This window comes from Arctopsyche grandis, chromosome 3 (assembly GCF_051622035.1).
Source record: "Arctopsyche grandis isolate Sample6627 chromosome 3, ASM5162203v2, whole genome shotgun sequence".
Classification (NCBI taxonomy): Eukaryota; Metazoa; Arthropoda; class Insecta; order Trichoptera; family Hydropsychidae; genus Arctopsyche; species Arctopsyche grandis.
In genome coordinates, this window is record NC_135357.1 from 5,785,818 (window position 1) to 5,798,815 (window position 12,998).

Genomic DNA, 12,998 nt, shown 5'->3' on the forward strand with positions numbered 1-12,998 from the left:
CCTATCAATGTTTTCTTATAGACACCGGTTATTTGAAATTTGCGTATTGTGTATTGTGTTTAGACCAAAAACAGTTGGCAATAGCGCAAGCGTTCAAATGTCACTGTCACTGTCACCGAAGTGATCGTAGTGTGGGTGTTGTTCTACATTCAAATCGAAAGTCAGGATGAACCCGTCGGCCGGCGGGGTGGCGGGGGTGGCGGGGGTTGCGGGGGTGGGGCCCGTCGGAGGGGGAGGGGGAGGGGGAGGGGCAGTGGCCAGCGGGGGTCCCGCGACGCCCGCTGCAGCGACGACTCCAATGATGCCCGTTTCTGGAATCCCGGCGTCCCCGTTACCCGTTGGCGTCGGTGTGGGTGTCAATTTAGGAGCAGCATCTCCTGTCGGAACTGCTATGGACAGCCTTAGCCAAGCACTCAAGGCTAACATCATACCTAACCAGGAGTATCTATTGCAGGTATCTCATTTTCACTTTTATCATCATACACTATCAATTCACCCGAAACAGTACTATGATGTAAAATCATGTTTTCAAATTAAATCATTTGTTTTATTTGAATTTTAATTTTAGGGGTCTGTACTGGATTCGGCCGTTGAAGTTCTCCTACATAGACTTAGAGGATTGTGTGATAATGTAGATGCGGGTCCTGAAACGTTTCACGATCAAGAAGTTTGTTTCAGCCTTCGAGGACCTACCCAACAAGTGTGATATTTTTATTTATGTGATGAATTATATTTATCATTTTTTAATTCTATGTAATCTTATTATTTTATTTTCAGTCTGCCCCTTTACTGTTGAGAGTTCGAAAGGCATTGGATTGCCCCGATTCTCCTTATCAATTGCGATATATTGGCCAGCCGGAACTCGGAGATAAGTCGAGACCCACTGTAGTTCGTTCCAGTATAGATATTGCTTGTAGTGGAATGGTAGTCGAATTTTTAACAGAACTCGGATGTCGTATCGATTTTGAATACAGTGTTAGAGGTGCTATGAATATTTCAATTTGAATCGTTTTTATATTTTGTTTGCGTGTGTTAAATATGCTTTAATGTTTGATATTTTAATATTGTACAGGTTATATGTTCAGAAAAGGGAGGATGAAAATAACTGTAGCGAAGGTCTTTAAAATGAGTCCAATGCACCCTAAGCACAACGAAGTTTTCGAACCAATATCTCAAAGTTATTTAGTTGAATTATCGGTATTTTAATATTTCAAAATTATTATTTTTATATACACATTTATTTATTATCTAATACATTTTTTAATTAATAGGTTTTAGCCCCATCTGGTCAAGATGCAATCGCTGAAGATATGAAGATATTTGCAGATCAACTTCGACCACTAGTACAATTAGACAAAATTGATTATAAAAGACTGGGGCACATACCTTAGGATCAACGCCCTTTCATAATTTATAAATTAACGATATTTTTACTGATTACTATATGGAAAATCCAATTTATATAAGTGTTTTATTTTAATGATATTTTTTTTTCATAATAATAATTTAAATAAATACTGTACGTTTCGTATTTGATATAATTCCCCACTATATGGATTTTTCAAAGTTGATATACTCACATGTACTTGTAACGTCCGAACCAATCCCATCCTGTTGAGATATTTTATATCATTGTATGATGTATGTAATGGTGACACGACAACTCGTTCACAGATTTTCCGTAAACCATCTCTTTCACAGACCGTCTGTTATCGGTGAACAGACGGTCTGTGAAAGAGATGGCTGCATACGTAATGGCATAGTAAACGAGATCTTGGTGAACAGAAGGGGTGAGAAAGAGATGGCCGTATACGTAATGCCTGGAGCGCGTCCTCGGTTTACGGAAAATCTGTGAAAGAGTTGTCAGGTAACCGCATGTAATCCCTTTTTAGTAAATATAAAATTATTATATTTTAAAAATGTAATAACCCTACGCTGCCAGCGGTCACAGAAAGAGACTTGATTTTCGCTTCATGAATACCGTCGCAACAAGACCTGCGATCGAGAGTGAAGATCAATTATGACTTATTTATTGGACTGATCCACTGGGGGGATTCACGCAATCGGACACGTGCCGTTGTTTTGTCGTGAGTCTCGATTTCAAGGTGAACGAAATTCAGGACAGAAGTATGTTTATCAGTGGCGGCTCGTGATAATTTTTAGTGGCGGGGCTGCACTGAAAAGATGTCTAAAAAATGTCACCATAATTATTCTATCATGTCATAACAGGACAAAATAAGCACAATTTTTGGCGTACGACCACTTACATGTGGATTTAAGTATTATTGAAAAAAAAAACTAGCAAAATTCACCACCCATTAAAGGGGTGCGTCCAAACGCGATGAAGATTTCGAAAAATACGCTGGTACTCCAGTAAGATTGCTAAAAAAAAATCGTTCTTGCTGGTTTCGTGACGCGGATTAAAAAAAACCCCAAAACCTTTCAAAAACTTAACCCCCTAATTCGTAACGAAAAACATTAACCCGTTGACAATGCATCGATACATCGGTTGTTTCATCTGCCATAACAGCTAGATAAGTTGCTTTTTTTATTTCAGCACTTATTTGTTCCCTACACACGTTCAAAATACAATCTAAAAGTTCATTTTGAATAGTTTTTGATATCCCTTTAAAAACCGAAGAAGTTTGAAAATGTTTTTTTAAAGAATTGTCGAAATTTTGTTAATATTCTAGAAGCCCCCGAAAAACTCCTGGATTTTTTGAATTATCTGTTTCATCGTATCCCCTCATTGGAATTTCAAATTTACCGCAAAATTTAACGTAATCAATAATTTGAAATAAAACATCCCGATTTTTTTTGACGTTTTCGTTATGCTTATCTATTTCCCGCCGACAAGCTTCCCAAAATCGTGAGATTACACACATTTTTTAAGTGTTCGACACTTCCCTCGTGTTTTTAAATTTATCGTTTAAATGTTTTAAGTCAATAACTCCTGTTTTCGTCCAAGATGCTTCGCCTGGCGACTCTCCTCCAAACAAAAGACACGGATAACAAAATAACGCGTTTTTTTCTGTACATCTCGTTAACCAATTGTATTTTTTATAAATGTCTGGATTAAATTTTCGCGAGTAACTAAAAGATCTACTAGTTGCAGGCTGTGATATAAATTCTTTTGTTCTTCCATTTTTAAAAGAAAAAAAATCTTAATATATTTAAATAAAAATTACGAGAAAAAGTTAAACAGATTTGAAAAAAGTTTGCTGTTATCAAAATGAAAACGACTCACCGAAGATTTGATGAGGGCTCGTACACAACCAATTAAGAGTAACGAAAACGAATAAAGCTGTGATCGTGCGATTCAACTAATCAAATGTAAGATCAAGCGCGCGAAATCTTAAACAAACTGACAGATGAATGTCGTTTAACAGGCGAAGGCTGCCGACTGTCCAGCCCAAAACGGCAGAGTGAGTGAAAGGGAAAGAGCTATCTGCAGTTGCAAATAGCTCTTTCTCTTTCTCGTTCCGAAACTCCGGGCTGCGCAGCGTTCAGCGCGGCGCTGTAACACTTTACAGCCAGTACAGCAACATTTTAATTCATCTGTCACCATACAAGTTAGTGGGGTCTTCGAAACGGTCAACATTACTTACAATATCACCCTTTTGGATATGGGTGATATTGTAAGTAATATTTACTCTGTCGAAGGCCCCAATAGTTCGTCCATCCAACTAATAAAAAAAATATCATTAATAAATAAAATGTATTATTAAACATATATCTTAGAATTTTATAGGAGGGGCTGCAGCCCGGCAGCCCATTAGGACGAGCCGCCACTGATGTTTATTAATATAATTCACAGTGATGTACGGTTGCTCTTGTGCGATATTCATGAACAACCATCTTGTTTTTCGACGAAAGGGTCTCTTAGACTGTATTCGTTGGTGGGGTGTTGGCCTCATGTTGAGGGCTTTAAGTGTCAAATTCCTTGACCTTTAAAGCGGGCTTAGAAATTAATATTATATTAATATCTATTATGGTAATTGGATTATTACAACGCCCAAAAGACAATTTTTGTCAAGAAAATCGCGAATACGGAATATTTTGCACTCAAATTCTTGTTAGTATGATGAACTTTTCAGCTGCCGAATGTTCCGTTATAGAGATTTTAGTGACTTTTGGGCGAGGGCTTTGTAAGTAATAATCACCGAACCATCAACTATTATTACTAGGAGATCGTTCAATTAAAATTTTTAAATGTAATTTGGTTAAAATGCTCATTATTTCACATTTTTAGCAATGTTTTTCGAAAATTTTTGGAGGCATTATTACGTTTTTTTTTTTGATTTTTGGCACCCCAGGTGACCGCCCATACAGTCTGTCCATCGGGACGGTCCTGCCGCTTCAAAATGTACAAAATAAAATTTCCGTACTTGCTTGTCTTGTCGTGAAAATGTTTATTTTATTTTATTTTATTTTATTTTACGGTCAAGAAAAAATTTACCATTTTACATGTTGGAAATAGAGAAAGAAAAAAAAAAAAATTAAAATGAAATATAAAAGAAAAATACACATACATTCATATACTACAAAATAAATTACATTATATTAAAAAAATATTTAAATAAAATAGATTTCATGTTATATTTACTAACAATGAATAAATCGACCATGGACAATTCGTTTCCAACTCTGTGCAGTCTCAACATAGCTGAGTTCAATGAGTAATTAGTGGTAAGCCTGGGCATATCAAAAAGATGGTTACATCCAATTGATCTACCCGGCACATGGAAGCACACTAAACTCACCAAGTCAGAGCATTTAATAGTGCCATTAAGAAGACCACACAGAACTGAAATATCGTTAATTTTCCTTCTGTCATATAATTTTAGCAAATTAAGTTTCCTATAAATAATAACGTTACTGACATAGTGATTATGACTTTTAAAAAATTTAAATTTGATGAATCTAATGAACTTTATTTGCACTGACTCTATTATGTTAATTTGTTTCATTAAATAAGGAGACCAAATGGTAGAATTGTACTCTAATTGGTTTCTAACCAGAGTGGTGTATAAAATTTTAATCGTATTTACATTTTTGAAGTGAGTACTATTTCTTATTAAGAAACCAAGTGTTTTGATGGCATTTTTTGTGATAAAATTTATATGAGAATTAAAAGTTAATTTGTCGTCAAAAATAACTCCTAGACCTTTAATTAGCGATGATGATGGTAATGATTCATTATTTATATGATAATTATAAATAATTTTGTTATTTGACCTACTGAACCTGACAACAGAACACTTCTTAATGTTTAAATATAATTTATTAAAAGAACACCAATCGTTTAATGAGTTTAAATTAGTTTGTAAAGTAGCACAATCGTTAGTGTCTTTTATACATTTAAATATTTTTAAATCGTCTGCAAATAAGAGCACTTTAACATCATTAAATATATTTATAATATCATTTATAAAAATATTGAATAGGACTGGTCCCATGTGAGATCCTTGGGGAACGCCACTAGTTGGATTAAAGGAGTAAGATTTAGAATGGCCGATTTTAACTAATAATGATCTATTGGACAAATAGCTCCGAAACCAGTTTAGTAATACACCGCTGGTTCCGATACTGTTTAGTTTATATAATAAAATCTCAATATCAACTTTGTCAAATGCTTTACTGAAATCAGTGTAAATTGAGTCAACTTGCAATTTAACAGATAAGGCACTAGAAATAAAATTTTCATATAATAATAAATTGGATAAGGTAGATCTACCAGAAGTAAAACCATGTTGTTGTGGAATAATAATGTTATTAATGAAAGGAATAAATTCGTCTAATACTAAACTTTCAAAAAGTTTTGGAATAGTTGATAGTTGACAGATGGCTCTATAGTTCATTACATTATGTTTATCCCCATTTTTATGGAGAGGCATTAAATAGCCAGACTTCCAAGAATTGGGAAATATACCAGTGGAAATAGATTGATTAAAGAGATTAAAAAGAGGATAAGTTAATACATTGGCACAATTCTTAATAAAAATTGGGGGTATGTTGTCAGGACCCGCAGATTTAGATATATCTAAGGCATTTATTTTGTTAATCAATTTTTGAATAGATATATTTATAGAATGTAAAGGTGAAATCAGGACATTATTATTTACAATGCTATAATTAGAATTATTGTTGTTGTTTTTGACATAGATCGATTTGAAAAAATCAGCAAAAAGATTGACTGAATCATTAGTATTGTCAACAAATTTACCGTTAAGTTGAATGTTTTCTGGTATATATGTTTTATTGTTGTTTAATTCTTTAGTAAATGACCAAAAATATTTGGAATTTGAATCAATGAATGATTCTGTTTTTTTAATATAAAGTTTAAAACATTTGGATATATGTAGTTTACACAAAGCTCTTAGTTTTTTGAATTCAATATATATGTGTGTAGAGTTATAAATTTTGAATAATTTGTGCACACTTTTTTTTTATGTATTAGGTTTTTTAATTCAGGACTAAACCATTTTGGAAAAAAATGCAACTTATTTTTATATTGAGGAACATGGTTGTATATACAAGAGATTAATAATTCATTCAGCATAATGACTTTTGATTCAAAGTTAATGTTATCGTTTAAGAACGACCAATTAGTGACATTTAATTGGTTCATGATTTCGTTATAATCGGCTCTGTGAAAATCAAAAATATTTTGCTGAATTAAAGGTAGATTAGTAGATTTATTTAAAGTAATAATAATATCTAGGGGTGGATGATGGCCATCCACTGGAGATAGAACATCATGAGATTTCATAACGTTAGTGTTTTTGAAATTGGAAAAAACTAAATCTAAGACACGGTCATTCAAGTTGGAAATAGTATTAAATTGTTTAAGACCTAAATTTAAAGATAAATTTATAATTTCTTGATGAATTGGAGAATTTTCATTCATTTCAAGGTTTTGCCAGTCCAAATTTGGTAGATTAAAATCACCAGTTATTAAGAATTTTGAATCAGGATATTTTAATCTGATGGTTTCAATATTATTTATAAAATTATTATATACACTAATGTCAGAGGATGGAGGGATGTAAACACAACCGAATATGCACTTTACATTGAAAATTTTGGTTGATATAAATATTTGTTCGATGGAATTGTTTGTGTTGATGATGACAGATGATGAATGAACTTTTTTAATAAGAATTGCCACGCCACCGCCTCGAGTCTTCATACTGGTGTTTATGTTTCTATCATATCTATACATATTGTATGTATGAAAGTTTAGTTCGGAGTCATTTATAAGGTTGTTTAGCCACGTTTCTGTTAATAATATGATGTCATATGCGGAAGCAGCTATAGCATTTTTAAGGAATTGTATTTTAGATATAATGCTTCTGACATTTTGGTAATATATTGTTAGTTTTTTGTACTATTTTTATTTATTATTTTAGGCACTCCATTAAAATATTTTATTATTAAGTCACTTTCACCTTTGTCTTTTCTGGTATTCATTTCGTTCCACAAATTGTTTATATGTAGCCTTTGCATGTACGTTAGGTCATTTTTTATTTTAATTCCTAGTTTGGGTCCTTTTCTAAGTAATGATATTGCTGTTTGCTGTACATCGAGTTTAACTTTTAGGGGCCTTGGCTTCGTACCTTGTTTTAATCCGATTCTATGAGCGGTGAATTTGTGGTTAGGTAGCTCGGCTTTTGACGACGCTCAAAGTATGAAGTTGGCAGCACTACAATCGTTCTCCGCGGGAGCAGGTAAATTGGTCGAATGCAATACACCTAAATCAATTCACCTAATGCAATTCCACTAATGACGCTTTTACCGAAAATCTATTGACCTAATGGTAAATTCACCTAATATCTTTATACCGAATGACACATTCACCTAATTTCGAGTTTCAAACCAGCAGTAGCCGAGTTTCAAACCAATAGTAGTAAATTTTATTATTTAGTAATTTTTCGACGCGATATCAATAGATGGCGTAGTAACATAGACAGATAAATGTTATAACATTTCTTTGCAAATAGCCCTTAAACTCTATATACACCATATTGCGCCCGACAGAAGATTTAAAAAGGATTTCCCACCTAATGGCGAGTGAACTAAATTAAGGACATTGAAAAAATTAATTGCTTTTGTAGCTTTGTATTATCTTTTGCTATATATACTATACTATATTATATAGCAAACATTGTACATATTTACAATAAAATTTATGATAAAACAAAGTAATAAAAAGGAATCAAAAAAGATATACAGATTTTTTTTATTGTACATATATTAAAATTGGCTTTCCAATCATCAATATTAAAAGAATGTGAGAAGAAAACGCATGTATAATAGACAGACTAGTACAATTTCTACGATTGATACAATTTCCATAATAAATAATTAATAATTTTAAATATACGTAATAAATATAAATTATGATGAATACATAACAAATATAAATCAGTTAGTAATTTATACGTAGATTGCAAAACACAATGAAATATAAACAATAATAGCAAGACAAGAAACAAGCAATACAATAAATAATAAATAATTTATTAATCAAGTTACAGAAATAAACCAATTTATAATAAACATTTTCATATAATAAAAACTCATGAGTGGTATTACAGATGGTCAACTTATTACAGACAACACAGAACACATATATTCTTTTCAATATATGAATAATCAATATGTAAAACAACTAACGTTAAAGAAAATTGACTATTGTATCAAGTCATGTAATAAAAATACTCTTGTGTGAAGCTATAGAAGTTTTTTACAAAAATTTTGGTACGTATATAAACGAAAAGACGTTTGCTAATTTCAATGACCATCTCTTCTCCACCGATCATGGTATTTGGTTGTTCTATTAGTGACACCACACAGACCCTAAGTAAATAATGATTTCAATCAATAACTGTAGCTTGTGACATGTCTAATTGTTTCGCACAAAATTTAATGCTTATCAGCTCATTCACACAGCGATAAATAAAATTTAACATTGGAAAGAGTTTAAAAATTTGAAGCCGCATATTTTTTCGAAATCCTTTTTTAGTTCAGAATTTAATATCACATTTATAATTGGGTTTCAAGCGTGGAGCTAGGATTCTAAACGTACATTAAATCCAAATTTCAGTTCTAAATATACTAGAACGAAAAATTTAAAAATAGCATAGTATAAGTAATATTTATCAATAAATTATGGAATTCAGCATTTTTAATCTTGACATATTCTCTAACGCAGATTGCCTCCCTGCGACGATAACTGTGAACGAAACAGCTCCCATATCAAATTTTGCTAACACAAATGTGATACTGTTCCATTAGTTGTCGCATAAATCTACTAACAACAAATTTAGGATATTCTTGGCTCGATGAGTAGGACCAACGGGTCCTCAGTAGTTTCCACAGTTATTCCAACCCTTTCCTCTTCAGAAATAGTTTTCCAATGTCTAAAAAAAAAAATCATTACCTTAATTGATCCCATGTTATCAAAACTTAATAAATAAAATAAGTAGGGTGAAATTGATTATATTGAGTAATGAAATGTTTCGTGCTATTCTAAGATAATGTGATTGCAATTGCGAAATATAACTTCACTTAAATCATACGTGTACTTCATATTAATGGTTGTGGTTGGTGAGAACAACTGCGGGAAAGCTTTGCTAGCGTTTAATTATTACATTAAATAAAATAGTGAATTTGGCATTTTTCTAAAGTACAATATTCTAAATGAATTATTACTGGTATGAATTATTTCAAGTTTTATGGAGTGATTTGGCATACAATATAACTGTATATATGAAAGTATTGAATTTTGACATGTTACATTTCAGCACAAATAAAAGTTGCATATTATATATTTTCTTGAAATGTTCATTATGAGTATAACAAAAGTACATTTAAATGATAAAAAAGAGCCTCGTAAAAAAGGCTTCATTTTGACTATAGAACAAATGTACGACTTTTGCCGTGCAGAATCAACAAGACTTGAGTATGCATTGCAAAAAATATTTTGATTTTTCAATGGAGAAGTTATCTGAATACCAAAATCCGACATTTTGAGCAATCCAGATGTTAGGGTTTTTTGCAGACACGGGTTGTCCCTTATATTTAGATATGAATTTCTCTAGTCCACCGTATTCGATTTCCTGGTCTTCTTTTAAGTACTTTTACAACATTTTCACTGTTCTGGTAGGATAAACAATCTGCAGTATTATTAATGGTATCTGCATCTAAAACAATGCAGCATTATAAATAATTGTACTAGTTCAAGAACGTATTATTTACACAGTTTCATTATGATTTTATTGATGTGAATAATTTATCTCATGAGTGATATCACATTCATAATAATATAACATCATCAGTGATTATAATTACTTATAGCTAATGATGATAGAGTATGAATTAAAATATGAATAGAATGAAAAATCAGTCCCACCGTATCTAAAGTGGGAGGTATAATTAATTCAACATTCGTGTACATATTTTGATTGGCCAGTATCGCAATATCCTGGGCCCTGGGAAAATTAATTCTGGGTCCTATGACAAATTAAAAAAAAAAATCTTAAAAATATATTTTAATGAGTTAAAAATCTATCAGAAATATTATAAAAGTACCTATATGTTAGTTGCTATTTTTTAATTTAAGATGTCGGCTGCTCTGCTGTCCCTTTCTCCTTCGTAGTGTGCGTGGGATGCGTGATGTGGAAAAAAGGGAGGAAATTGTAAACCAATGAAAACAGGGCGTAAATCTGTTTATGTATTGCGACTGTATTTTGTATAAGTTATACAGAGATCAAGCAGAGGAAAGGGGGGGAGTAAACAAAGAAAGCACGCGTGCCTTTTGAGGTTAGCCACGCGTAGCTGGCTACGAGTTGTTGAGTAGCTGCCTTCTGGACGACAACTGAGACAGACCCTCTGATGCTTCCTCTGGCGCACACCGCTATACTGGCGATACTGGAGCTGGTCGCTGGTCGCTGGTCTCCAAGTATCATCACAACCCATCACCAGTGGCTGAGCTGGTGATTTCGGTGGCGACAAAAACTACGTGTTTATGCCGAAGCCGTTGGCGCGCGACTGTCAGTCAGTCTGGGGTGGCCAGCACAAAAATATATCGGACAAATCGTGGAAAATTCTCGAGAAAGTATAATTTTTTTTTTTTAATATAGTGAATTGATTTTTTAGCATATAAAATCGACAACATCAAAAGGACACAAACACTACATATGTATATCATATCAGGGGCTTATAACTTTTCATGGTTATTGTGTAGTGAAAAGACTGATTAGCTTTAATACTATTGCATAAATCGCCACCCCATGAGTTTTTTTTATATTTTAAATATTTGTATACGAGACCAATGATTAAATACTGTGTTTTCGTTGATTTCCGAATTGATATGTTGTTTTGAATTGTTGTTATTGTGGAATGAATTGTTATGTAATGACTGCCACTTAAAATCAAGTTTTGCAAGTGATGTGTCACCGCTCATGGTTATTGTGTAGTGAAAAGACTGCCAATAAATCACCACACCATGAGTTTTTTTATATTTTAAATATTTGTATACCAGACCATTCATTAAATACTGTGTTTTCGTGTTTATTAATATTTGTCATAACTATTGTGTATTAAAAAAATTTCAAAAGACTCTATTTCTTTCAATTTAAAAAATTTTACTGTGTACTTTTTATTCCCATTATTTAAATAATTAATATATATTTACTTTTTCTTTATAATTTTTAACTTCAGCAAGTGGAGACTCTTGTCTTCTACAATCTAAGACGAATTGTCGCCGGAAGATAAAGAGTGATATATATTTTCTAGTTTATTTCCGTTCGATTTCTTGTTTGAAAATAGATTTGAAATGTTGTTCAGTAAAACTCAAAGATTGTTAATGATAACAATGCCAGCTGTTCTCTAGAGTAAGTATCAAATGAAACACAATGTTTCCACAAATCTTTGACTTTTTCTAGTGTTCGGGTAAAAAGTATATATCTATATAAGAAAAATATTAACAGAGTACATATGTATAGTAAAAGTGTATTTACCTGTTGTAATATATTCTGATTAGTCACAATATGTTTCATCTATCCCATATATAATAATTATTTCATATGACAATGGATTTAAAATATGACTTATCGGAATTAGTCGATATGTAAAATGGTAAGTGTTCATCGTATGACATTTCTTCGCTGAATTCCGTTTCTTCTATCTACTTAATGAATATGATTTATAGAACCTAGGCATTCAATGAATGTAACACAGTATTGCTTATCACTTAATAAAACGGCACTTGACTTGCAATTCGAGTCGGCATGACACTATCAACTATTAGTTTAATGTGAGTATCCAATAGTTTCGAAAAAATCAGCAGCATCGGCAGCAGCAGTCGCATCATTTTTGAGATTTGTATGTAATAAAAGGCTCGTTTCCGGTTTATAAAACTTATTGATTATTTATTATTTATGTAATATTAATTGAAGGACTATATTTTTTCGATAAGAGTAGACATTTAATTAATAAGTCCAAAAAATAGTGTAAGTTCGAGCGTACAAGTTAATACAAGTTATAGATATAAAATTTCAGTTCGATACACGGTCTAGGATATATAATAATTCAAAGAAAAATAATGCTACTTCCGGCAGATTTGAAAATGAAAAAAAAAATTATAGCGCAACGATTAAAATTTTATTACACAGTAAAAAGTTTCAGTGTTTCAGTTTCAAAGATATTTAATGGTGTTTGAATTATTACTAAAATACACAGCCAAAGACGCACATTTTTTAAAAACAGTGATCGACTTCATCTATTAATAAAATATAAATTTTAAAATACAACTTAATATTTTATTTTGTTTTAAATAATCTTGAAATTATCAATGCAAAAGTGCCATCTATCCGTCAACGTAAAACAACCTTCATTCGATCAATTTGTATTAGGTAAACTGCAGTTAGGTATGTATGACATTAGGTATGGTCGTCGTTCGGTATGTTGATATTCGACCAACTCGCTTAGGT

General features: G+C 32.1%; 2 protein-coding genes across 3 annotated transcripts in view; both read left to right on the forward strand.

Annotated features, from left to right (window-relative positions):
- Window positions 1-12,998, forward strand: part of LOC143909790 (uncharacterized) — a 743,449-nt gene that overhangs the window by 353,879 nt on the left and 376,572 nt on the right. The gene's annotated exons all lie outside the window — the stretch shown is intronic.
- On the forward strand, window positions 236-1,520 carry MED18 (mediator complex subunit 18). The gene is made up of 5 exons (XM_077427597.1): window positions 236-454; window positions 569-700; window positions 778-982; window positions 1,073-1,197; window positions 1,272-1,520. The coding sequence occupies exons 1-5, from the start codon at window positions 299-301 to the stop codon at window positions 1,389-1,391; spliced, it is 738 nt and encodes a 245-aa protein (XP_077283723.1). The 5' UTR covers window positions 236-298; the 3' UTR covers window positions 1,392-1,520.